This window comes from Trypanosoma brucei (assembly GCF_000002445.2).
Source record: "Trypanosoma brucei brucei TREU927 chromosome 11 chr11_scaffold01 genomic scaffold, whole genome shotgun sequence".
Classification (NCBI taxonomy): domain Eukaryota; phylum Euglenozoa; class Kinetoplastea; order Trypanosomatida; family Trypanosomatidae; genus Trypanosoma; species Trypanosoma brucei.
The window spans coordinates 3,715,908-3,737,650 of NT_165288.1; the positions used below are offsets into that span (position 1 = coordinate 3,715,908).

The following is a 21,743-nucleotide window of genomic DNA, read 5'->3' on the forward strand; positions in this document are numbered from 1 at the left end:
GGAAAACAAGAAGCGAGTCGGTGGGTGTACACAACAACAATATAAAAGAGAAATAATAATAATAATAATAATAATATATATATTTGTATAAATATGATAGAAAGTGTGATGAAAGGGAAGTGGTGCTGGTGCTTATTCGTTTAGGTTTTTCTTTTCTCTAAAAGTTTTCCACTTGTTTGGTTTTGTAAACTCAATGATGCACATAATTGAAGTGTGACAACAGTTTTGAGCCGGTTATCTTTTTTTTTTGTTTTGCACGCTAGTGGAGGAAAAGAAATTGAGGACAAGAATATGAAAGTTTCACACAAATACACAAATAAATAGTTAAAGCGCGCACATTTACAAAAAAATATGAGAGAAGGAAGCCCTGTCCTCAATTGTTATCTTTATTATTATTGTTATTATTATTTTTTTCCCCCTTAGCGTTGCTTTCTCATGTCTTCTCTTTTTTTCTTTTTTACTCTTTTTACTTTTTTTTACTTTTTTTTTTAAAAAAATATTTTACTTCTTCATTGTATTTGCCTCTGTTCGTTCACACCTTTCTTTTACTTTTTTTTTTCTCCCCGTTCGTGTTTTTTTTTTTGACTGCTTACGCTTTCCTTTGTTTTTGTTTTTTGTTATATTATTTTGGTTGAACGTATAACTTCTTCGCGTTGTCGTATACCATATGACCAGAAGAAAGGAGAATTAAAGGAAAAAAGAAAAAGAAAAAGAAAACAAAAATAAAAGAAAAGAAAGGACGCTTTCATTTTTTTTTTCCCCCTTTCCTTTTCTTTTGCAATCCCTTTTTTCTTTTCTTTTCTCTTTCCTTTTTTTTCTTTGCGTGTGTTTTTTTTTTTTTACATTTCCCTCACATTTTAAGAGATGAGAGAAGGAACGAGTTAGTGATGTAATATGAAAAAAGAGGAAAAAAGAAAACAATATTGACGAGAGGATATATATATATATATGCTTTGAATGAAAAAAAAAATAAAGTAATGATTAAAAAATCACTGATTTTATTATTACTATTATTATTACTGTTATTATTATTATTACTCATATCAGCTTACTCATAGTTGTCGTTGACTGTGTTTTGTTTCTTATTATTTTTATTTCCGTGCTTCTTTTCGGTTTATTTCCGTTTGGTACACTTTTGGACCAATGGAAGAAAAAAAAAAAAAGAAAATAAATGAAACGAAAAGAGAGAATTTCTCACTCTTTGTTTATTTTACTTTCCTTACTTTTTCTCTTTTTCTTTTTTTTTCTCAAATTTTTTTGTTAAAATTCTTTTCTTTCTGTCGTTGTGTTCCCATGAAACCGTGTTGGTAACACTGACAAAGAAAGAAAGGGGATTATTTTATATTTACCAGGGAGAAAAAGAAAAAAAAAAGGTAAATAACAATGAAGCAACAGATGAAAACAGAAGCAACAAAATATAGATAAAAAGAAGGAAAAAAGAAAAAGAAAAAAAGGAGAAGAAAAAAAAAAGAGAAAGAACTTTTAGGACAAAACATGAAACAAAGCAAAAAAAAAAGAAAAAATGAAAAAAAAAAGAACAAACACACACTAAAAACACGAAAGAAAGGAAAAGGAAAAGGAAAAGAAAAAGAAAAAATGAAAAAAAAAAGAAAAACACGTTTGTATTTAATAATGGGGAAATGGAGTCCCTTTCTTTTCATTTCATTTCTTTCCTTCTTTATTCTCTCTCACATAGATGGACAGTACGAGATATGCATTCACAGCAAACCAAAAAAATAAATAAATAAATAAAACAACCACTAATGATAATAATAACAGCGACAGCTAAATATATTAGTTTATGTTGCTTTTTTTCTTTTTTCTTTTTTCTTTTTTGTTTTTAACACTTTCACTCACTCTTTCACTTTTCCTCTTGTGTTATATATTTTTACATTTTTATATTTTGAAATTTTTTTTTTTAAAAAATGCGCGGGCCCCCCCTTTTATTAAAGTTCCACCCCCCATTTCCCTTTCCACTGGCCTTCTTTTTTTTTTTTTATCTTTTTTTTTTAAAGGAGGAAAAAAAAGCAACAACAGCAACGACAAAAAGAGAGAAGTGAAGGAATGAAAATGAAAATGAAATAAATGGAGGTGCGTGTGTTGGGGGTTTGGGGGAGGGAAAATGAAATTTCAGTTTTTGGGCCCGTGCTTCACCTCAAACAAAAATAAAAAATAAAAAAGAATAATAATAATAATAACAACAACAACTATTATTATTACTGTTAAAAAAAAGGAGATTTTTTTTCTTTTTTGGAGAGATGGAAGGAAGGGAAAATATTTTTGTGTTTGATGTTTGTGGGTGTGTGCGTTTTGATGTTCTTATGTCGTTTTTTTTGTTTTTTTGTTTTATTTTGTTCCCCTTTTGTATACTTATTTATGTAATGGAAGTGGAGAGGAAAAGAATGAGGAGAGAGGTGAATAAAATAAAGATAATAAAAAAAATAAAAGTAATAACACAACGTTATATCAAATGCAATGGAAGAGAGAAACAAGAGGAAGGGGGAAAAAATGAAAAAAAAAAAGGAAACACACATTTTTTGAACATGCACTTGAACGCTTGAATGAATAAGCGGATGTATGAATACAAATTAAAGAAAAAAAACAGGTGGAGTATATGAAAAATATGAATGGAGAAAATGAAAGACATGTTGAATTCGTTGAATTGCATTTGGTTGAAATGAAATGAAAAGAGAAGAAAAGAAAAGATGTACGTATGAATGAATGGATGATTGAAAGCATTACATTGACGAAAGAAAGAAAAGAGAGAAAAGTATACGAGAAAAAACACACATACATACACATGAGTACATATATATATTTTTATACATTAGTATATGTTTATATAAATGTGTATGTATCAAACAAACAAACAAAAGAAAGTAAATATGTGATGGAGAGGCAGAACAAATTGAAGGAAATATTGCGAATGTTTCAGCAGAGAATAAAAACTGGAAAACAAAAAGAAAAAGGAAAAAGGAAAAAGAAAGAAAGAGAGGGAACGGAACAGCAATAGCACCCATACACACATACACAAACAGAAAAAAAAAAAAGAACAAAAGAAAAACAAAGGCAGAAACAAGAGCGATTAACAGAAACATTTTTTTTTAAAAAAAAGAGAAAGAAAGAAAGAAGGAAAGAGAAAGAAAATTTAAGTTGAAATTTTTATTTCTTTTCAACTTAAAACGTTTGTGGTGACGGCTGTGAAGGAAAGTAATAATAATGAGATGGATGATGGAGGGGAGCCCAACGTGGAGATGAAAAGAGCGTTTTATTTTGTTTTAATTTTTCCTTGAACACTGAAGGGGGAGGGAAGCTTCTTTTTTTTTTTTCACTTAAAAAAAAAAAATTAAAACTCTGCGAGAGCAGAGAAGAGGGGAGGTGTGGAGATCTTCTTTTTTTTCTTTTTATCTTTAAATAAGTATCAATTAGATAATGGAGGGACGAGTTTATTAATATAAATTCTGTAGAAGGATACAGAACGACAAACTAATTGAAATATGAAAGGAAAAAAAAATGAAAATAATAACAATAATAATAATATTAAGGTAGGAGAAAGTCAGTTATTTACAAATTAATCAAACGTCTCACATGCACCTCACACATTGAAAGGAAGGAAAGTAAATAGATCAATTAATTAATTAATTCAAAGGCCGATGGAAGTGAAAGGAGTGAAAGAAAAAGAAAAATGAAATAAAATAACAAAGACAGAAAAAAGAAAAAGACCAAACAAAAGAAGTGGTGTTGCGTATATTTGTACCGAATGGGAAGCCAATGGCGCAAGGCGGTGAGTTGAAGGGGACTTTTTTTTTTTGTGGAAGTTCCACCTTTTGCTCTTGCTTATTTTTTTTTTTTAAAAAAGAATTTAAATGCTTTTATTTTTCTTTTTTCTTTTTCTTCTTCTTTTTCGTTTTGTCACGCTGATATTATCAACTTCACCGTCCGTTTCGCTATTTTTGTTTTGTCTTCCTTCACTTCCTTTCCGTCAAAACGTTAAGCGGCAAAGCGAAAACAAAAAAAAGGTGTGGGGATGGGAGTGGGAAAAAAAAAATGGAAAATTTTCGTGAGAGTTTTTTTTTTTGTGGGAGAATTATAATATTTGGTGGAAATTTTCTTTTTTCTTTTTGTTTTTTTTTAATTTTGTAAGTTGAACGAAACAAAATATATATATTTCTATGGATGAAAATGCGCATACAAAAGTGCATCGTAATTTTGAAAATATGAGGGATAATAAAAAAGGATTAAAAAAAAAAGAGAAGAGAAGCGTAGGGAATAGCTACTTTTCTTTTCCTTTTTTATTTTATTTTTCGTTGTAACATTAAACTATTTGAAGAAACTAAAGCGATGGGAGGGGAATAAATAATAATAATAATAATGATAAGAGAGAAAGAGATATGGAGGAATAGATAAAAGATAAATTTTGCATTTTATGCGTATGTGTGAAGGAGATGGGAGAGGTGTGAAATATAAATTTATAAATAAAGGGAAATGGACCAAAAGGAGAGAGAGGGGTTGGAACAGAGGAGGAGGAGGAGGAGGAAAAAAAAAAGAAAGACAGGAAGAATAAAAATACAATTAAGAGGAAAACCTGAAGGATAGCAAAAAATATATCAACAAAGAAACAAAAAAAAACAAAAAAAATAAAATGCTTGGTTGCATGACATAATATGAACATGCAATACTTTGATGGATTTTTCTTTTTCTTTTTTTTTTCTTTGGAGGGAGAGGTGTATGGGAGTGGGGTTTGCCTATCTTTTTGTTTAGTTTTGTACGCCATTCCTTTTTATTTTTATTTTGTTATTTACTTATATTCATTTATATTGTTGTATTTTTCCATTTGTACGCCATATGCACGTGTGAGATACGCGCTCACATTTTTGGCTCCCACTTGTTAATTTCGTTCTTGTTTTTTTTTGTTTGTGTGTGTGGCTCCTTTTCCGCCCTCTTTTCTTTTCTTTCCCTTTTTTTTTGTTTTTTGCATTTGTATTTGCATTTGTGTGACTCATGCTGCTGCTTTGAATATCACATTTTTTTTTTTGTGAATCTGTAGAGTCGAAGACGGTGAGATGATGATATCAAAGAAAAAAAAAGAAAAGGGAAAACAAAAAAAATGTTAATGAAAAAAATGTATTGAAAAAAAAAGAGAAATACAAAAAAGGCACAAATGGAAATTAAGTCACGGAGGAAGTGGCTGTGTTAAGTTTTGTTTTCCTTTTGGCTCTTATAAATATATGTTTGCATTATATTGTGCCTTTTTTGTATTTCTTTTTTTTTTTTGTTAGGGAACTGCTTTTTATTTTCCTTATTTTGGAGAGTCTCTGGAAAGAAAAAAAAACAATCGAAATAGGTGAATAGCGGAAATCGACAGTGCATGAAAAAAGAAAAAATGAAAAAAAAAGGAAAATGAGATTCATTTGAGGAAATATTTCGAAAAGAAAAGATTTGGTACATTACGGCTTCTCATTTGTGTTATGTTTTGAAGTTGATGAAAGCACAGACATGTAAGTGTGTGCTTGAAGATGTATATATTTATATATTTATATATGAATGGAGGATTTTTTTTTTCCAAGAGAAAAATCATTATTGTGAAGGTCACGCACCGCTTCCTTTTCTTGTATATATTTGTATTGAAGAAAAAGAAAATGGAAATGGAAATCCATACGGTTGCTTATAATATAAATATGGACGACAGGACAGAAGATATAACATTGATATGAAGGAGGGAGAAAGAGAAAAAGAAAAAAAGAAAGAGAAAGGAATGTGATATTATTTTATCATATGGTACACAATGGTGAAATGCATTGTCGTCCGCTTCTTCTTTCTTTCTTTTTTTTAAAAAAAAACTGTTTGTTTGATTTCTAATTTTATTCCTTAATGTGAAGCGATGCCACAGGCCTCGTTTTTTTCTTTTTCTTTTTCTCCTTGTTTTTTCGTGCTTTTTAACTTTCGCTACTCTTTCATTGCTTCTGTTGCTGCTGTCGTCAATATCATACTCGCTTTTTTTTTTCAAATTAATTCTCTTCCGCTACGGTGGGGCGGGCGGTGCCGCGTATCCCCTTCAACTTTCCAACATTTTAAGCGGTTCCTTCAAAATATATTTTTAAAAAATGAAAAAAATGAAAAAAAAATCAAGAGAAAACAGAAATGGAAATGTGAGAGAAGGGGGAGGGGAAAAAAAAAAAGAAGAAAAGGCACCACCACGCTTTTGGATATCCGCACATGACTGATGTGCGTTTCTTTTTTTTTTTTTGCTGTGATAGGTTTATTATTATTATTAATATTATTAATATTACCATCTTTTTTTTTTTTTAAAGAAAAAACTTTTTCGCTCTTCGCTCCTTTGAATAATATGCTAGCGGGAAGCGAAATATGTCCATTGTTCCTTTTGTTTCTTGCTTCTGTACGTGTTTTCTTTCCCCCCTCTTTTTTATTGCTTTGCTTCAGTAGGAAAATTAGTGGAGGTTGAATATATATTTCAGTTCGGAAGAAGAGGAGGAAATAAAATATGAAATGAAATAAAAAAAAATGAAATGAAAATTAAATTAAATTTGAGCAGAGAGAGGCTCCAAGGGAAGTAAATAAAATTAAGAAAACAACAACAACAACAAAGAATGAATGATTTAATTAATTAACATAAATGAATAGGAGAGGAGTCAGGTGAGAAGATGAGAAGGAAGGGTAAAAGATTTGAATAAATCGGAGAGATTTATCCGTTTGGTTGTTTTTGGAGAAGCGAAACTTTAAACTCTTTTCTTTCCTGATTTGTTTTTTTCTCCTGTACATTGTTTTCTATATATATATAAATATATATATATGTATTCTTTATGTATGTATGCATTTATGTATTTGCTTCATCTTCTGCAGGCCCATCCATCCATTCATCCATCCTAAAATGAAAGTAATATATAAATATTGCAAACAACAAAAGGAAAATAATTTTATATAATTTTTTTTTTTCGTGTGGGGGTGTATGCAGATGAGATTTTATATTGCGTTTTGGTGCTCAATCAACACCATCACAGCTGGTGGAGAGTTTTTTTGTTAGAAGAAAAAAAAAGAAAGCAAAAAAGAGAAGAAAAGGATAATAATAAAAAAAAAGAGTGTTTTGGGGGAAATGGAGAGAATTAAAAAATAAGAAGAAATAATACCAGTGAGTTGCATGGGATTGTGGTACATAAATTATTCCGTAGCGATATTTCTTCTTTTTTTTCTTTTTTACATTTTAATTGAAGGGCTGCCGCACAGACGCCTTCCTTTTATGCCTTTGGACTACAATAATTTATGGAGTTTCACTTTACTTTTTTCTTTTGGGTTTTTTTGTTTTGTTTTCGGTGGAAACAATCCGTTGTTATAATTATAAATAAGTGAGTGTGAACAGGAGGTGTTATTTTATTAATTTTCTCATTACTGTTGTTGTAAACGTTTATTACTGTTTTCTGTTTTGCATCGCTTGGGTGCTTGTGTGTGGTTTATTTGTATTTGTGTCGGAAGCATATAAATATAAGTTTTTTTTTAAAAAAAAGAATAAATTTATTTGTATTTTGTTACTGTTTTTTTTTTCCCCTTTGCTTCCGCTGTTGTTGTTATTGCTGTTGTTCGGTTTTACATCCCTATGGCACGACGTTAAGCAAAATTTTTATTTTTCGATTCAAACGATTCTTCAGACGATTTCTTCGTATGCTTCTTCCATTTTCCCTAATCGCTTTTTCATGTCTGTTTTTGTTCGTTTTTTTTTTTGTACTTCACTGATTGCTCACTACTTCCGCTTCCCTCTTCCCTCTTTTCTCTTCTCCATTACTTTTTATTTTTATTATTTTATTGTTATTATCAATATTATTATTATTATTACTGCTCGCATATTGCAGGGGTTTGAGCGAGGAGAAAAGGAGGAAAATAGTATATATATATATATATATATATAATTTATATAATATATATAATATATTTATATATTTTTCAGAGTGGTTGTGCACTTTAGGGACATCGTCTCGTTTTCGTATCTCCTCCCCACACACAAAAAGAAAAATTATGCAAATTTACGTCGCTGCTGTTAACTTCCTTTTGTTGTTTTTTTTTCTTATATTCATTCCTTATTTCATTTAAATTATATTGTAACCGTCTTACATCATTATTAGTGTCGTCATTACTATTATTATTATTATTACCGTTGAGTTGTTGTTGTTGTTGTTGTTGTTCTTTGTGTGTTTATTTATCTATGAAATGTTACTGTTACTATTACCTGATGTTCGTTGATGCCGTCTCTGTTTTTTTTCTTCTGTTTCTTATGTTTTATTTTCTTCTTTTTTTCCCCCTTTTTTTTTCCTCCTCCCCGCCATTACCCGTTGATTTGTTATTTCCGGCTCCTCCAACCTGCCGTCAACAACTATTTCTCTCTCTTTTTTCTCTCTCTCTTTTTTTTTGATTTATTATTTCGTTCACTGCCATCTTTTCTTTACCTTTTTAGTTTTTTTTTTGTTTTCCATTCCGTTACTTTGTGTATTTGATGCCGCTGCCGCTTTTGGAGGAAGGACAAATAACCCAAGTGGTGTGATGATTATCATCACAAAAAGTAATAGTAATATCAATATTTGTTTTTTTGTTGTTATTATTAATAATTAAGAGAAAAAAGTTATCATTTTTTTTTCTTGGTTTTTGATATTGAGTGGTATGGGAAAGCTGAATATAGAAATATATATCTCGAAAGCGAAGAGTCGAAACGGTACATGAAACTTAAGATCATTTTCTTCTTTTTTTTAATTTGTTTTTTACTTTTTTCCTTCTTCTTTCACATATACACACATATATATATATATATATATATACATATATATATATTGTGTAAGTGTATTTTTATGTATGTATGTGTGTAACCCTTCTATAAGGGCTCGGAGGAAAAAAAAGTAAAAGATAAAATAAAATAAAATGAAAAGAAATGCAATGGAATGGAATGAAATGAAATGGAAAGAAGTAAATTAAATGAGTGGAGGAAAATTTATAAAGTTGATTACTTTGGTTTTTTTATATTTATTTATCGTTTGGTACGTGTGCGTGCATGCGTGTGAGGTGTGCTGTCCCAGAACATATCATATCATATTATATTATAATATAATAAAATATATCTTTGCGTATCTTTTTTTTTTTTTGCACACAGGTATATATAAATATATAAATAAATAATAAATAAATAATAATAATAATATATATATATATTTGGCATTTTCCCTGAAGGAAATGCTTTTATTATGTCAGAAGGAAGGGGGAAAACAAAAAAAAAATAATTTCATATGGACAACAACAACAGCAACAAAACTTTTCTTTTAAAATGTCTGCTGAAAGCGAGGTGTTTGAATGTTTTTTTGTTTTTTCTTTAATTTTTACCTTCTTTCCGTTTCTTTTTATTCAAAGGGTTCCTCTTCATATACGGACGTAATATTATATATTATATCAAAATATTAACATGTTGTCCGGACCCTTGTGCGAGTGTGTTTTATTCATTTATTTTGTTTTATTTTGTTTTTAAAAATATATAATTCATGCATGGTGGCAGTTCCACCACGCTGAGCGATATTGGACAAACAAACATCGAAAGTGAAAAATATTAATAAAAATAGTAATAATAATGATAATAGTGGTGATGAAGGAAATAAGAACAAAAAAAAGGTAAATAAGTGGAAAGTAAGAAGAAAAAGAAGTTGCAACTCAGAAAAATTATTAGAAATTTGAAAAAAAAATAAAGGAAGGTAAAGCAGCTGAACTTCCGTGATCCTTCCGCTGGATCATTTTTTTTTTTTAATCCTTCTTTTCTTTTCTTTTGTGCTTGCGCTTGCTTCCCTTTCTTTTCTCTGTTTCCCCCTTATTTTTGTTAAAATTTGTGTTAGCCACGGACCACGTCAGGGAATATCACAAAAAGAGAAAACAAAACAAAAAAATGAAATGAAATGATATGAAGTAAAAAATAAATACAGAAATAAATATAGTTAAACCCAAACATATTCATATGCCTACAGCCTACTGTCAGGCGGGTCTGAAAGGAAAATGAGAAATGAATGTTTTCACTTTAAATTCTAATATTTACTGCACATTTTCTTTTTTGTCTGTCCTTTTTTTTCTTTATCCCCCTCTTCTCCTCTACCCTTCTTAAAATTCATTTTCCCCCGTGCACTTATTTGGCAAATATTACCATTACCATCACCATTACAACTTCCACCTCTTCCTTTTTGCATCATTTGTTCCCACTTTTTTTCCCCCTCTTTTCTATTTTTCGTGTATTTGCCTTTCCCTTTGTCATTACTCTTCTTTTTTTCTTACTTTTTCTTTTTTTACTTTTTTTCCTTAATATTAAATATCATTTCTTATGCGCACAACCATTTCTTCGTGCTTCTTTTTTTTTTTGTTCCCCCATTTCCCCCTCCTTTTCCGCCTAAATATGCATTTACTTCGTGTTCCGCTGATGTATTTACTTTTTGTCTTAAGGTGAGACATGAGAGGACGTGAGATAAAATGAAAAGGGGACGAAAAATACTGAAGGAATTTTATCGAATGATCGCCGATTATTATTACTATTATTACTACTACTATTATTATTATTATTACTACTGTTTTTGTTATTTTTCATGTTGGCGCCGTCGTTTCGTCTTGGTTTCTTCACAGTGCATTTTTATTTTTGTCTCTTTGTTGTTTGGGTCGTTTTGCTCTTTTTTTTTTCTCTTTTTTTTTTTAAAAAAAAGGGGGGGAGGAGCAACCACTTCGGAATACCCGCGTATTGTTTTTTTTTCATTTAATCAGGAAGCGATTTTAAGGGAAAAGAATAGCGGAGTGAGGGGGAAAGAAAGCAAAAAAAAAAAGAACAAAAAAAGGAGGAAGAAAGAAAGTCAGCATAAGGTGAAGAAATGGGAGAGAAATGTAGTAAATTTTTTTTTAAAAAAAGAAAAGGTGTGCGCATAGGAAGTAATACGAGGGTGGAGGGAGGACCGAGTTTTTACTTACTTTTTTTTTTTTTACTTGTTGTTGTCGCTTACATGTGTTTCAGCAAAATAAATGTGTGGGGCAATGTATTTGCCATGTTTGGTGTTGTTTTCTTTTTTAATGGTTCGTGTTGTATTGTGTGAGTTCCTTTTTCTGTTTCGGATGTTGTTACGCTGATGGCTAGTTTTGTTGTTACACTGGCACTGAATAGCTCGCTATGTTATAACACTTACATATCAATCAACATTTCCTTTATCTTACGTTGTTATATGGACATTAATTTTTGTAAGAGTTTTTTGTTGTAATCCCCCCCCTATTTCCTACATATTATTATACAAGAGGCTTCCCTTCCTTTGCCACTGTTTTCTTTTCTTTTCTTTCTTCTTCTTCATGGTCTCGTCTGGATGACTTTCCATTTTGTTTGTTTTTCATGTGTCTTGTGTGTTTCCTGCACGTCTACTTGTTAACATTATTCAGATATTGTTATTGTCATTATCATCACTTTCTTTCCTTTTCTTTTCCTCTTTTTTTAAAAAAATCTCTCTGACTGTTGGATTTTGTCCTCGTCGACTCACAGTGCTGACAAGAAAGTAAAAAAAAAGGAAAAAAAACATATATGCGCGTATATGCATGTAAAGGTTGGATTTCTCCTGTACTTTCATTTATTCATGGATAATATGGATAATGTGGATAAATGGTTCTTGTTGATTTATTAATTCTACGTTTTTATCCTTACTTTTATCATTTTCTTCCCCCTCTCTTTCTCTTCCTCTCTGTGTCTGTTTATGTATCATTTTCAATAAAGATTTTGCGGCCTAGTCGAACTACCTTAAATTTGATCCTCATATCACCCGTTTCTATTCTCATTGTTATTGTTATCATTTTGAATGTTTTAAATTTGCGTGCTGCATTATTATTATTATTATTATTTGAATCGCAGCGAGTGAGTAATTCATTGAACTTAATCGAGGTATTTTAGCAAGGAAGGAAGGGGGAAAAGCAAAAAAAAAAACAAAAGAAGAAAACTACATAAATTAACCGACCTACTGGAGATCGCAAAAAGGGACTTCACTTTGTTTTGTTTTCACTCTCCAGAAAGCAAAACATAACCAAAGTGGTGGTTTAATATTTTTTTTCTTTCAAGGATATACACAAAAATAAGCCAAATTAGTGGAGGCGCTACAGTTAAGTTTTAGGGCCCAGTCTATACATATATATTTCTCTCTAGGTACAGTTTCTCCTTCTGTTTCTTCTGAGAAAATGAATGATAGGGAGTTGCGGGCTTACACAAAACTCGATGTCCTCAAGAGGCACTATAGCGCACTAGCGGCGGAAGCACTGCACGACTACATCAACGACTTTATGCCATACACAGAAAATTTCAAAAACATTTCATGTCACTTCTGCAACAATGACAAACAACTTCTTTTAACTTTGGATTGTCCGATCTATGTGATGCCGCCAGGTGTAAATGCCGCTGCTGCACCCCGTCAGGGTTTGGTGCATCCGCTGCGTGTTGAAGTTGTTTTTTTGGCCAACTTCCCAAACTCTGCTCCCACCGTTAAACTCCTTCCGAATACGTTTCGTTGCGGCAATTTAACCGAATGGCGTGTGCGTCCGGCTTCTAGCATCATGGATGAAGATGGTGCCATTCACTTGGAGAAGTTGGCGCTTCTTGAACAGGCTGTGGTCCCGTATTCTCTTTTAGAAATACTTGTGGCACTTACTGAGCAGTTCGAAGCGGAATTCCCGCTAACTCCATCAGAGAGGGAACCCATCGGACAAAACCCCCCCATAGCCACTGCCACGCCACCCGTTTCCTCGATTGTAAATTCTGTTGTTAATAGTACTTTTTGTCCCACAGACGGTTCGGCTCCACCCAACGTTATGCCTGTGCCTGAAATGCCGACAAGTGACCCATCTGTTGTTGGCCCACATAACCAACTTATTCAAGGGGCGTGCGATGCAGTCATGATTCATTTGCTCTTCAAGGCAGATGCTTATTTGGATACGCGAGCTAAGGCTTTGGAATACCTAAAAACGTTAGACAAGGCATCAAATGAACTGCGCAGTGCACTTGCAACACTTGAGAAGAATAAGGAAGAGCTACTGAAGTTCTCTCCCGCCCCCGGCAGAGTTGAAGACCTCACCACCACCCTGGAGCAAGTCGCGAATTCTATGGAAACACACTCCGATTGTATCGTACCAGCGGATGAGGTGCACGCTCGGGCGTTAGAGTTGTTAGGGGACATTCACTCCCTGGACGATGTGTTGGAGTTGTTGGAGCGGTCTCTACGGCATGGGCAAATAACGTGCGAGGAATACGTTCGTCGTGTTTCTGATGTTGGTCGGCAGCAATTTGAAGCTCGGTTTCTCTTTGACCGTTTAACGGCTGCGGTCCGTGGTACCCAAAGATGTGGTACGCCGCTTCCTTCTGATGTCGTGCCGACGGCAAATGCACGAGAAGAGCCATCCGCAACTCAACCGACAACACTGGCCGAGGTGATTAAACAGCTGCATGAGGAGTTTCCTGATGTTGAATTGGATGTTGTTAAAGCGGTGCTGGAGGTGACGGAGATGAACCTTTCTGAGACCCGCGTACAGCTTCATGCCATTATGTCGTAGTGGAGAAGCAACTCTATTGGGATATGCGCGAACGTGTTGTGAGAAGTGGAATTGGTTGGTATGTTACGTACAATAGCGCTGCTGCACTCCCTACTTGTGTTGTAACATTTGGAGTGTTTGTATAAATTCGAGTGGTCAGTGTTTGTTTGTGCGTGTGTGTGTGTGTGTGTGTGTTGAGCGCTTTTCCTTTTTATAGACGCCCGCGCCAACGGGGTCGCACGATAGGTGCGACTTATTAGCAGGAATTGGGAAGTAATAGCGATAGTAAACTACTGTCGATTTTGTTTTTAGTGATGCAGAGGTGGGCTGTTGGTTCCGTTTGCGTATTTAAAAAAAAAATTGTTATTCTGTGTAGTCGGACGGCGGGCTGTAACTCTCGTTTTTTTTTCTATGTCGGCTGCCTCCCGGCTACGTTATTTATTTGCTTGAGTGGGATATAGCTTGGCCGATGATTACTCAACTGTGATTAAAGTCCTTGACACCAGTTTAAATATTCAGTATTTCTTTTTCCCCCTTTTTTGTAGCTGCGCTGCTGCCTCGACAAGTTCAGTTTGAATACGTTGTTGTTGGAGACGAGGAAAAGATTGATTTTCTTCTCTCTTTTGGGCTTGTGGCCCTTAACCTCTTTTTGTACCCCTTCGTATAAAGGGAAAGGGAACGTCTCCCACCTCTTAAGACGTGTAATGTGTGTGTGTGTGTGTGCAAGGGGGCGGGACCATATGTTATGCACGAAAAAGTTGTACCGTAATGTACGAATGCGTGGTGAAACCTAAAGGCACTCTTCTCCCTTTTCTGCCCATATGTAGGCTTATTCGTACCGTTGTCTTTGTTCTCTTTGCAACCATTTGTTACATTGGAAATGTTAGGCAAGATAAGGTGCCACTTCTTCGACATCTCCTGAGTTACCACTTCCCTTTGTCGCCGTCAGGTAGCTCCCGTTCCGCAGTACCGAACATATTTTACAAAGCAAACATGACTAGCTTAAATGGCAGCAAGAGTTCTGCATATGGAACGTTGAAGTTCACTAACCGGATGGGTACGCCATTGCCATCACCTTCAAAGAAGTTGAAGTCGGCACCGGCAGCTACCGGCGTCCCACCGCCACCCTTCACTTTAGCGGTTGGGAATCGGACCTCCTCCACCAGCCCGAGGACACCTGTTGCCATGGGTGAAACTTCTGTGGTTTCTTCACCCAATGGTTACAACCCTCCTTTGCCCACAATTTCAGATGCAGCTTCGGGGCAGGGGACTGGAAACGGTACTACGAACATAGACGGTGTCGCATATAACCACAGTCGTCGCCGTAGGCAGCGTGGGCCAACCGGAAAAGCGAGTACGGATAACAATAACACCGCGGAGGTTGCCGCATCATCTCCGGGTGCTCAACCATCTTGTAATTCGTACGATTCCGGTGGCACATATAATTCATTCTGGTCCCCCAGAGCAACAAATGCGGATGTTTTAGGATGGCCAAAAGTTGAGGATCACCAAGTTCCTACGGATGATGTGCAATTAGGCTCTCACACACGTAGATATGGTGGTTCCCTCGGAGCTGTACCGCGACTATCTGTAAAGGTGCTGGGGATGAGCCCACTTCACGCCAATCTGCTTGTTGCTCGTCCGTTCGTACGCGTATGGCTGCTAGACGGCCACACCGGGAGAAATCTGATCAAAACAGAGTTTCTACGTTCGTCTTTTGGGGTAACGCACCCCGTTGATCTCCGGTGTCGTCACACAAGAGCGCCGTGGTGGGGTGCCGAGCTCCTTTTCTGTGTGCATTCATCTCTCATTGAGGAACCATCAGTAGATCCACTCTTACTGATGGAGGTGCTTGAAAGTGGTGAGGAGGCGATTAACGGTGTTCCCGTTCCGCGAGACGGTTTCTACCCCGTGTGTTGGGGATTCCTGAAGCTGAGGAGTGCGAATGGAAGGATGAACATGGGGAAACGTTTGAATATTCAAATGTTTCCTTTCCCCGGGCGTGTATCTGTTCTCACAAGGCTAATGCAACAGTTGCCATCCTTCTTGTTTCGCTCCCGAAGGGGGGTGGACGGGGATGATATTGGGCCTTTACACAGCCAAGAAACCACAGAATACGAGATGTGTTGTGCCTCCGATGCGGTTAAAGGCAACGGTAACACGTCCACGCCACCGGCAATCTTTTACACGTACAAGCGCGCCCAAAACCGTCAGGTTCCATACGCTGCAACTCTACTCATTTCGCTGAGATGGGAAGATGACATTTCATATGTCCCCAGTGAAGCGCATATATTACCGAGTGAGGAATGTTTTCTCGATCAAATGCCGGTTTCGCAGGACCACAAACCCAGGAGCACCGCAAGAAGTGCATACTCCGGACGTCCGTGGTCCACGGAAGACAAGAGTGCCAGATATGGTATAAATACCACAGCTTTAGGGAGATCTTACTTGCGCAATGAGGATGAGCGAGTGGTGCCTCCACCATTGGTTGTACAGAGCACTCAGATTGTCGGAAAAGTTACTTGTATAACATTTGCCGGCGTTGAATCTCTGATGGCACTCGGTGTAACGGACGGAGCTGATTACTTGATTCAGCTTCGCCATGCGCTGGTGTGTGGCGCTCCGATTTTTGGTGTTTGCCGTGGGCATGCTGGTCACATACATAGTGTTACATTTCGAAGGGATAGCCAACTGTTGCTATCTAGTTCATCAGACAAAACTGTGAGGGTGTGGCGGTTGGATAATTTTCCTTCCGCCACAATTTCCTACCAGGTGATGATCGTTCCGTGCCTATGTACCCTGCCACATAGTTTCCCGCTGTATGATAGCGTGTTCTTTGAAAGCGTTATTGTAACTTGCGGTTTTGATCCGCGGCTCTTTGTATGGAACTACAAAGAATTCGACAACCAAGAAGTGGAAACCACGATTGAAAGGGAGCAGTACAACCACAGCGGTGCGGCATGGCAACCCGGAAGAGTTGGCAGCGTACCATTGAGTAGTACAAACTTCAACATCACCACGGCGGGGTGTGGTGTGGGGCAGGTTGTGTATGAAACAACTGGCGATGATGGAGTAGTCGTTCGTGCGCTTTCCGCTTCGGATCGTGGACGTCTCTGGTCTGTCGATACTTTAGGGAATGTGTTGATTTGGCATTCTGAGGATGGTGTCACGCTTGATGGCAGTACCCAATGGAGGATAAGGACGCGCTACCGTTTCAAATGCCCAGGGGCTACTAAAGTAGAAGTGCATGGAGATAGGGCTTTAGTGACGTGTGAGAAACATCCTGTGGCGTATTTGATTGATGTCATGAGCCACCAACTGCTACACACCATTTATATGCATCAGAAACCGTACATCCCTGTCGTTACACTCCTCCCTGATGGCGAGGCATTTGTGGCGTGTACCTGTGATGGGCGGTTGCTGTATTGGGAGTGCTTCTCCGGTACGCTATGTACTCCACTTAGTGGTTATGGTGCCATTCGCACTCACGGGAGTCCTCGCCGCATTGTGTGGTCGCCCAACCAACAGCTAGCAGCCGTTCTCGGTTCGTGGAACCACAGCAGTTTGGCAAGGAGGGAATCACATAGTTCGTTTATGGCACTTACAATCGTTGGTGCTCCAAGGGAAGAGGGAAATGTTTTACTGCGGACAGATGCTCATTCTGAAGCTAAGTTTCGCTCTCGCCTTATCAGTGGTGAGGCGAGTCCTCCTCTAACGAGAGTCAGCTCAGCAGGAACGTCGGAATCACCCCTATGGGCCACCTCTGGCCAACCCCAGTCCTCGCGACCCGTCGGGGCGATGCCTTCCTCCATTTTTGAGAGTAAAAGTTCTCGCATAGACAACATCGTTGCTGTATGGAAGCAACTTACATCCCGTCACCGATGTCGTAGGAGTGAGGAACCTCCGTTTACTGCCAACAGTGGTATCGACAAGTATGTTGCAGAAAATGTGTAAAGTTTTCATTTGGTTACTTCTTAACACTGCATAAGCGCGTTGTGGGGAACGTCACAACGCCGAGATAAGCACGCGTGCGATGTGTGAAAAAAAAATTGTCTGTTTGATTTGTTGTGCGCTATCACTCACTGCAAGCACTGCTGCAGTCACGTGCATTTTATTTTTACCCTTGACCGTAGGGGGATGTTATTTTTTTTTTCTTGCTGTTGTGTCGTAGAAGAAGAGAGGTATGTATAGAGCGGTGGAGGAGACTGCTTTTCATTTTATCGGATCCATGGGTTTGTTGGGATAAACATTAACTTATTTTTTTTTATTCTTATGCCCTTCACCAATACAGTGCTTGCTGTGGCCACCAATGACATAGTTTCTGCGTATTTGCTCACCTGCTACACTTACGAATTTGACTGTATGTGCCACACCCAACTTTTTCCCTCCCCCTTGTAATATCTTTCATTCGTAGAGATAACCACTACTGACATTATACACAGTTATAAGGAGACATGTCTCTGGCCTTTGATGAGTACGGCCGCCCCTTCCTTCTAGTGAAGGAGCAGGCAAATAAGGAGCGTGTGACTGGCGTGGAGGCTCAGAAGGCAAACATACTCGCGGCCATAAGTGTATCCAACGTCTTAAAGACTAGCCTAGGTCCACGTGGAATGGACAAGATCCTTGTCACACAAGATAACGAGGTTGTCGTTACCAACGATGGGGCCACCATCATGGACCTCATGGACATTGACAACGAGATCGGGCAGCTTATGGTGGAACTCAGCAAGTCGCAGGATTCTGAGATCGGTGACGGTACCACTGGTGTTGTTTGCCTCGCTGGTGCTCTGTTGGAACAAGCGTCTGGCCTCCTTGACAAGGGGATCCACAGCTCTCGCATCTCTGAGGGGTTTGAGAAGGCATGTGAAATTGCCTGTAAGCGGTTGGAGGAGATCGCAGACACCGTGCCCGTCAGCCGTGAGGAATACAGTTATTTGCTGCAAACCGCGCGCTCAACACTCAACTCGAAGGTGGTAAACCGTGACCGTGATCGGTTGGCAAAGATATGTGTTGATGCGGTTCTTTCGGTCGCAGACATGGAACGCCGTGACGTCAATCTCGATCTAATTAAGATGGAGGGTAAAGTCGGTGGATGCCTTGAGGAAACATGCTTAGTGAACGGCATCGTCATTGACAAGGACTTCTCCCATCCTCAAATGCCCAAGGTGCTGAAGAATCCAAAGATTGCCATCCTCACATGCCCATTTGAGCCCCCGAAACCCAAAACTAAACACACCGTGCACATTTCGAGTGCCGAGCACATGAAAGAAATTCACGAGCAAGAGCAGGAATACTTCCGCAACCAGGTCAAACTCTGCAAACAGGCGGGGGCAGACCTTGTCATCTGTCAGTGGGGATTCGACGATGAGGCAAATTATCTTCTCTATCGTAACGATCTACCAGCTGTGCGTTGGGTGGGTGGTGTAGAGCTTGAGATGATCGCCATTGCGACCGGCGGAAGGATTATTCCCCGCTTTGAAGATCTTCAGAGCGCCAAGCTTGGAACCTGTGGAACGGTGCGTGAGGTCGGGTTTGGAACCACAAAAGATCGTATGATCTTCATTGAGGAATGCCCAAGCAGCAAGGCTGTCACGATCTTCATTCGTGGTGGTAACAAAATGATGATTGAGGAGGCCAAACGTTCTCTTCATGACGCCGTTTGCATGGTCCGCAATCTCATTCGTGACAACCGTATCGTATATGGTGGTGGATCTGCGGAGATAGCGGCCTCAATGGCTGTGCTTAACTACGCCGATACGGTTTCCACAGTCGATCAGTACGCTATTCGGCGGTTTGCGGATGCCCTTGAGTCGATTCCCATCAACTTAGCCCTAAACAGTGGATTGGAACCCATCAAATGCCTCTCGCGTGCTCGCATTGAGCAAGTGGAGGGGAAGAACCCCTATGCCGGCGTGGACTGCATGGATAGTGGAACACTTGACATGAAGAAGCAGCAGGTGTTCGAAACACTTCAGGGGAAGTGCTCACAACTCCGGCTCGCCACGCAGGTTGTGAAAATGATTTTGAAGGTTGATGACGTTATCGTAACAAAGCCCGAAGAGGAGGAATAGATGTGCTGTTGCAGGAGGTACGGGATGGAACGCTATGTTGGAGCGGGAGGGGGTCATGCGCACGAACATATACACTTCGACTACTGTAAGGGCTGAAGGGAAATCAGGGGATCGTGTGGTTAGACCGTAGTCGTAGGGCACTTAAATGAATGATTAAGTAAACAAAAAAAAGAAGAGAATGAAGAAAGGACAAAAAAAACAACAAAAAAAACAAAAAGAGGTACGCGCTAGTCATTACACCCTTTGGCACACGTCTTTGTTCGCTTTTTACCGAGCTTTCAGGAATGGAGCGGGGAAGTGGATGCGGAGAGAAAGCTACTGAAGGTACACGGCGAGGAGAACAGGCAGAACATCACGGTCGAACGGGTGGAGAAAGGTGAGGTGAAATAAAAATAAATGAAATATGATTAATATCTTTAAGTGGGATGCGCGAAATCAGACTGCAAGGGGAAGTAGAGGAATGCGTGGAAATGTGTAGACACCACCCCATTATTTGGATCGTGCACATCGACTCGCTCATTCTATATATTAACCCATTCATAGGAATGTGCAGGCGCTTTCCTTTACCCCCTTTTTTCTTTTCTTTTTTTAGCTTCTCTACTTGAAATAGCCGCTGTTGCCTCTGACGGTGATAGAACCCACCACAGGGCGTAGGGTGTTTGTGTGGAGGGTTCGGTGTTCCAATTAATGGTTTATTCGTGTTCTGAGAGCGTCTCTAAGTTTCTTTTCTTCTTTTCTATCTTTCTCCTCTTTTTCTTTATTTTACGCCATACCTTTCTGTCTCGTTGGTCACTCCGTACCAGCACTGTTACTTCAGTATAAACGTGGAGTGGTGGTTGTGGTAGAGGAGGTGAAGAACGGGGAGTAACTCCACGCCGTTTATATGTATCAAGGACGTAGTCAACAGCCGTTGTGGACCCCACCACCAAATTTTTCCCAGGTGGAAACCGGTATCTATCGCAGTGCATACCCCACACTTGCGAGCGTCCCATTCCTCCACCATATTGGAATAAAAACGATTGTATTGCTTTCCATAGAGTTGTTACCAGTTCCTGTGGTAAGGGCAATCTCGGAGGGGGATGTGGTTGCAGGCACCACGTCCGTGTCGGATGACGTCCACGCATGGAAGGATAACGAGTGCATAAAGTGGCCCATACGCATAGTTTCCACGGCTGATTTGTCAGAGTGGATGAATGAATACGTTTGTGCAAAAGACGATTTTGCTGTCTCAAGTGTTCAACGCGCTTTAGACTTTGCCTTGCAGCCAGACTTTCAACCTGTTCTTTTCACATGCCCGACGGGTGAGCTGCAGACCAGCGTTATTGTCGGATGTATGCGACGGCACCAGGGCTGGTCTCTAGCTGCCGTGCTTGCGGAGTGTGAGTTGTTTGTCAACGTTACGGGAGGCGTGCGCCAAAGTGTGATGAATTTTATAGAACAGTGGGACCCCGACGAACATCCGGTTCGTGAAGAAGATATCGCGAAGAGAAAGCGTGAGTTGCTGTTGAGAGACCCTTCACTTTCTTATAGTGTCAAACGACACCGGAGGACGGTGACCCACTCTGCGAGCGATCCTGATTCTGAATACGATGACCCTTTGGCTATGGGTACCTCACGACTTGGGCAAAAGGGTACCGCCGGAAACTCAGCGGGTATGGGATTGTCACTATCGCCATATAAGAGTTCAGGATTCGATAGGTCTACATTGAGTTCGACGAGGGTAGGTGGTGACGAGTTGGGTTTGTCGCACTCGTCTCATGTCGTTATCAAACTCGCGTCCTGGTATACGGCTGCCATGAAGAGGCGTGCGGCTGCCGCTGAAGCAATCGTTGCGGCGAGGGCGAAGGTTCGTGCGCCCAGTGATCCCCTTCCAGAACCACACGAAAGGTATTTCGGTGTGCTGAATCCTCCGGCTTTGGATGAGCGCTCAACGTTTACAAAGAAGTCAATTGTCCAGGACCTTGACTAGGGTATGCACTTTCGTGTATGCAAGTACCGTATGTGGCTACCGTGGCACCGAGAGTGCATTTATATGCACATGACTTTCAACTTTATTTGTGGTGTCGCCGTTGCAGTTTGTTACGCTGGTCACCTCACGACCCCTCC

General features: G+C 38.6%; 4 protein-coding genes across 4 annotated transcripts, besides 69 other annotated features; all 4 read left to right on the plus strand.

Annotated features, from left to right (window-relative positions):
* Positions 1-51: 51 nt before the first annotated feature.
* Positions 52-76: a microsatellite.
* Positions 77-376: 300 nt separating this feature from the next.
* Positions 377-409: a microsatellite.
* A 31-nt stretch (positions 410-440) lies between these two features.
* Positions 441-490: a sequence feature (T-rich).
* A 49-nt stretch (positions 491-539) lies between these two features.
* Positions 540-629: a sequence feature (T-rich).
* Positions 630-675: 46 nt separating this feature from the next.
* Positions 676-740: a sequence feature (A-rich).
* Positions 741-762: 22 nt separating this feature from the next.
* Positions 763-841: a sequence feature (T-rich).
* Positions 842-998: 157 nt separating this feature from the next.
* Positions 999-1,037: a microsatellite.
* Positions 1,038-1,147: 110 nt separating this feature from the next.
* Positions 1,148-1,185: a sequence feature (A-rich).
* A 12-nt stretch (positions 1,186-1,197) lies between these two features.
* Positions 1,198-1,277: a sequence feature (T-rich).
* Positions 1,278-1,433: 156 nt separating this feature from the next.
* Positions 1,434-1,615: a sequence feature (A-rich).
* A 31-nt stretch (positions 1,616-1,646) lies between these two features.
* Positions 1,647-1,687: a sequence feature (T-rich).
* A 43-nt stretch (positions 1,688-1,730) lies between these two features.
* Positions 1,731-1,754: a sequence feature (AT_rich).
* Positions 1,755-1,808: 54 nt separating this feature from the next.
* Positions 1,809-1,842: a microsatellite.
* Positions 1,843-1,878: 36 nt separating this feature from the next.
* Positions 1,879-1,927: a sequence feature (AT_rich).
* A 55-nt stretch (positions 1,928-1,982) lies between these two features.
* Positions 1,983-2,011: a microsatellite.
* Positions 2,012-2,157: 146 nt separating this feature from the next.
* Positions 2,158-2,207: a sequence feature (A-rich).
* Positions 2,208-2,420: 213 nt separating this feature from the next.
* Positions 2,421-2,459: a sequence feature (A-rich).
* A 215-nt stretch (positions 2,460-2,674) lies between these two features.
* Positions 2,675-2,706: a microsatellite.
* Positions 2,707-2,784: 78 nt separating this feature from the next.
* Positions 2,785-2,858: a microsatellite.
* Positions 2,859-2,933: 75 nt separating this feature from the next.
* Positions 2,934-3,010: a sequence feature (A-rich).
* An 18-nt stretch (positions 3,011-3,028) lies between these two features.
* Positions 3,029-3,079: a sequence feature (A-rich).
* A 27-nt stretch (positions 3,080-3,106) lies between these two features.
* Positions 3,107-3,146: a sequence feature (GA-rich).
* Positions 3,147-3,317: 171 nt separating this feature from the next.
* Positions 3,318-3,352: a sequence feature (AT_rich).
* Positions 3,353-3,518: 166 nt separating this feature from the next.
* Positions 3,519-3,544: a microsatellite.
* Positions 3,545-3,663: 119 nt separating this feature from the next.
* Positions 3,664-3,736: a sequence feature (GA-rich).
* Positions 3,737-3,837: 101 nt separating this feature from the next.
* Positions 3,838-3,868: a sequence feature (AT_rich).
* A 2-nt stretch (positions 3,869-3,870) lies between these two features.
* Positions 3,871-3,911: a sequence feature (T-rich).
* Positions 3,912-4,355: 444 nt separating this feature from the next.
* Positions 4,356-4,378: a microsatellite.
* An 81-nt stretch (positions 4,379-4,459) lies between these two features.
* Positions 4,460-4,480: a sequence feature (AT_rich).
* A 37-nt stretch (positions 4,481-4,517) lies between these two features.
* Positions 4,518-4,537: a microsatellite.
* Positions 4,538-4,643: a sequence feature (A-rich).
* Positions 4,644-4,777: 134 nt separating this feature from the next.
* Positions 4,778-4,828: a microsatellite.
* Positions 4,829-4,892: 64 nt separating this feature from the next.
* Positions 4,893-4,994: a sequence feature (T-rich).
* Positions 4,995-5,074: 80 nt separating this feature from the next.
* Positions 5,075-5,155: a sequence feature (A-rich).
* A 364-nt stretch (positions 5,156-5,519) lies between these two features.
* Positions 5,520-5,542: a sequence feature (AT_rich).
* A 179-nt stretch (positions 5,543-5,721) lies between these two features.
* Positions 5,722-5,748: a microsatellite.
* A 351-nt stretch (positions 5,749-6,099) lies between these two features.
* Positions 6,100-6,187: a sequence feature (A-rich).
* A 72-nt stretch (positions 6,188-6,259) lies between these two features.
* Positions 6,260-6,289: a microsatellite.
* Positions 6,290-6,502: 213 nt separating this feature from the next.
* Positions 6,503-6,533: a microsatellite.
* Positions 6,534-6,787: 254 nt separating this feature from the next.
* Positions 6,788-6,816: a microsatellite.
* A 110-nt stretch (positions 6,817-6,926) lies between these two features.
* Positions 6,927-6,954: a sequence feature (AT_rich).
* Positions 6,955-7,040: 86 nt separating this feature from the next.
* Positions 7,041-7,097: a sequence feature (A-rich).
* A 392-nt stretch (positions 7,098-7,489) lies between these two features.
* Positions 7,490-7,533: a sequence feature (AT_rich).
* A 265-nt stretch (positions 7,534-7,798) lies between these two features.
* Positions 7,799-7,845: a microsatellite.
* A 49-nt stretch (positions 7,846-7,894) lies between these two features.
* Positions 7,895-7,950: a microsatellite.
* Positions 7,951-8,121: 171 nt separating this feature from the next.
* Positions 8,122-8,161: a microsatellite.
* Positions 8,162-8,168: 7 nt separating this feature from the next.
* Positions 8,169-8,192: a microsatellite.
* A 69-nt stretch (positions 8,193-8,261) lies between these two features.
* Positions 8,262-8,318: a sequence feature (T-rich).
* Positions 8,319-8,383: 65 nt separating this feature from the next.
* Positions 8,384-8,476: a sequence feature (T-rich).
* Positions 8,477-8,736: 260 nt separating this feature from the next.
* Positions 8,737-8,783: a sequence feature (T-rich).
* A 3-nt stretch (positions 8,784-8,786) lies between these two features.
* Positions 8,787-8,832: a microsatellite.
* Positions 8,833-8,904: 72 nt separating this feature from the next.
* Positions 8,905-8,977: a microsatellite.
* Positions 8,978-9,077: 100 nt separating this feature from the next.
* Positions 9,078-9,116: a microsatellite.
* A 34-nt stretch (positions 9,117-9,150) lies between these two features.
* Positions 9,151-9,185: a microsatellite.
* Positions 9,186-9,209: a sequence feature (AT_rich).
* Positions 9,210-9,424: 215 nt separating this feature from the next.
* Positions 9,425-9,453: a sequence feature (AT_rich).
* Positions 9,454-9,482: 29 nt separating this feature from the next.
* Positions 9,483-9,529: a sequence feature (AT_rich).
* A 62-nt stretch (positions 9,530-9,591) lies between these two features.
* Positions 9,592-9,625: a microsatellite.
* Positions 9,626-9,776: 151 nt separating this feature from the next.
* Positions 9,777-9,857: a sequence feature (T-rich).
* Positions 9,858-9,901: 44 nt separating this feature from the next.
* Positions 9,902-9,969: a sequence feature (A-rich).
* Positions 9,970-10,233: 264 nt separating this feature from the next.
* Positions 10,234-10,331: a sequence feature (T-rich).
* Positions 10,332-10,546: 215 nt separating this feature from the next.
* Positions 10,547-10,606: a microsatellite.
* Positions 10,607-10,651: 45 nt separating this feature from the next.
* Positions 10,652-10,715: a sequence feature (T-rich).
* Positions 10,716-10,793: 78 nt separating this feature from the next.
* Positions 10,794-10,867: a sequence feature (A-rich).
* Positions 10,821-10,868: a sequence feature (GA-rich).
* A 456-nt stretch (positions 10,869-11,324) lies between these two features.
* Positions 11,325-11,351: a microsatellite.
* A 520-nt stretch (positions 11,352-11,871) lies between these two features.
* Positions 11,872-11,892: a microsatellite.
* Positions 11,893-12,222: 330 nt separating this feature from the next.
* Tb11.01.5840 (hypothetical protein, conserved) lies at positions 12,223-13,587 on the plus strand (the record flags this gene model as incomplete). Its single annotated transcript, XM_824386.1, has 1 exon — positions 12,223-13,587. One exon carries the CDS (start codon positions 12,223-12,225, stop codon positions 13,585-13,587), a length of 1,365 nt encoding a protein of 454 aa, XP_829479.1.
* A 138-nt stretch (positions 13,588-13,725) lies between these two features.
* Positions 13,726-13,761: a microsatellite.
* A 573-nt stretch (positions 13,762-14,334) lies between these two features.
* Tb11.01.5850 (hypothetical protein, conserved) lies at positions 14,335-17,520 on the plus strand (the record flags this gene model as incomplete). Its single annotated transcript, XM_824387.1, has 1 exon — positions 14,335-17,520. One exon carries the CDS (start codon positions 14,335-14,337, stop codon positions 17,518-17,520), a length of 3,186 nt encoding a protein of 1,061 aa, XP_829480.1.
* Positions 17,521-18,020: 500 nt separating this feature from the next.
* Positions 18,021-19,637, plus strand: Tb11.01.5860 (t-complex protein 1 subunit epsilon; the record flags this gene model as incomplete). Its single annotated transcript, XM_824388.1, has 1 exon — positions 18,021-19,637. The coding sequence occupies one exon, from the start codon at positions 18,021-18,023 to the stop codon at positions 19,635-19,637; it is 1,617 nt and encodes a 538-aa protein (XP_829481.1).
* Positions 19,638-19,796: 159 nt separating this feature from the next.
* Positions 19,797-19,856: a sequence feature (A-rich).
* Positions 19,857-20,520: 664 nt separating this feature from the next.
* On the plus strand, positions 20,521-21,606 carry Tb11.01.5870 (hypothetical protein, conserved; the record flags this gene model as incomplete). Its single annotated transcript, XM_824389.1, has 1 exon — positions 20,521-21,606. One exon carries the CDS (start codon positions 20,521-20,523, stop codon positions 21,604-21,606), a length of 1,086 nt encoding a protein of 361 aa, XP_829482.1.
* Positions 21,607-21,743: the final 137 nt, after the last annotated feature.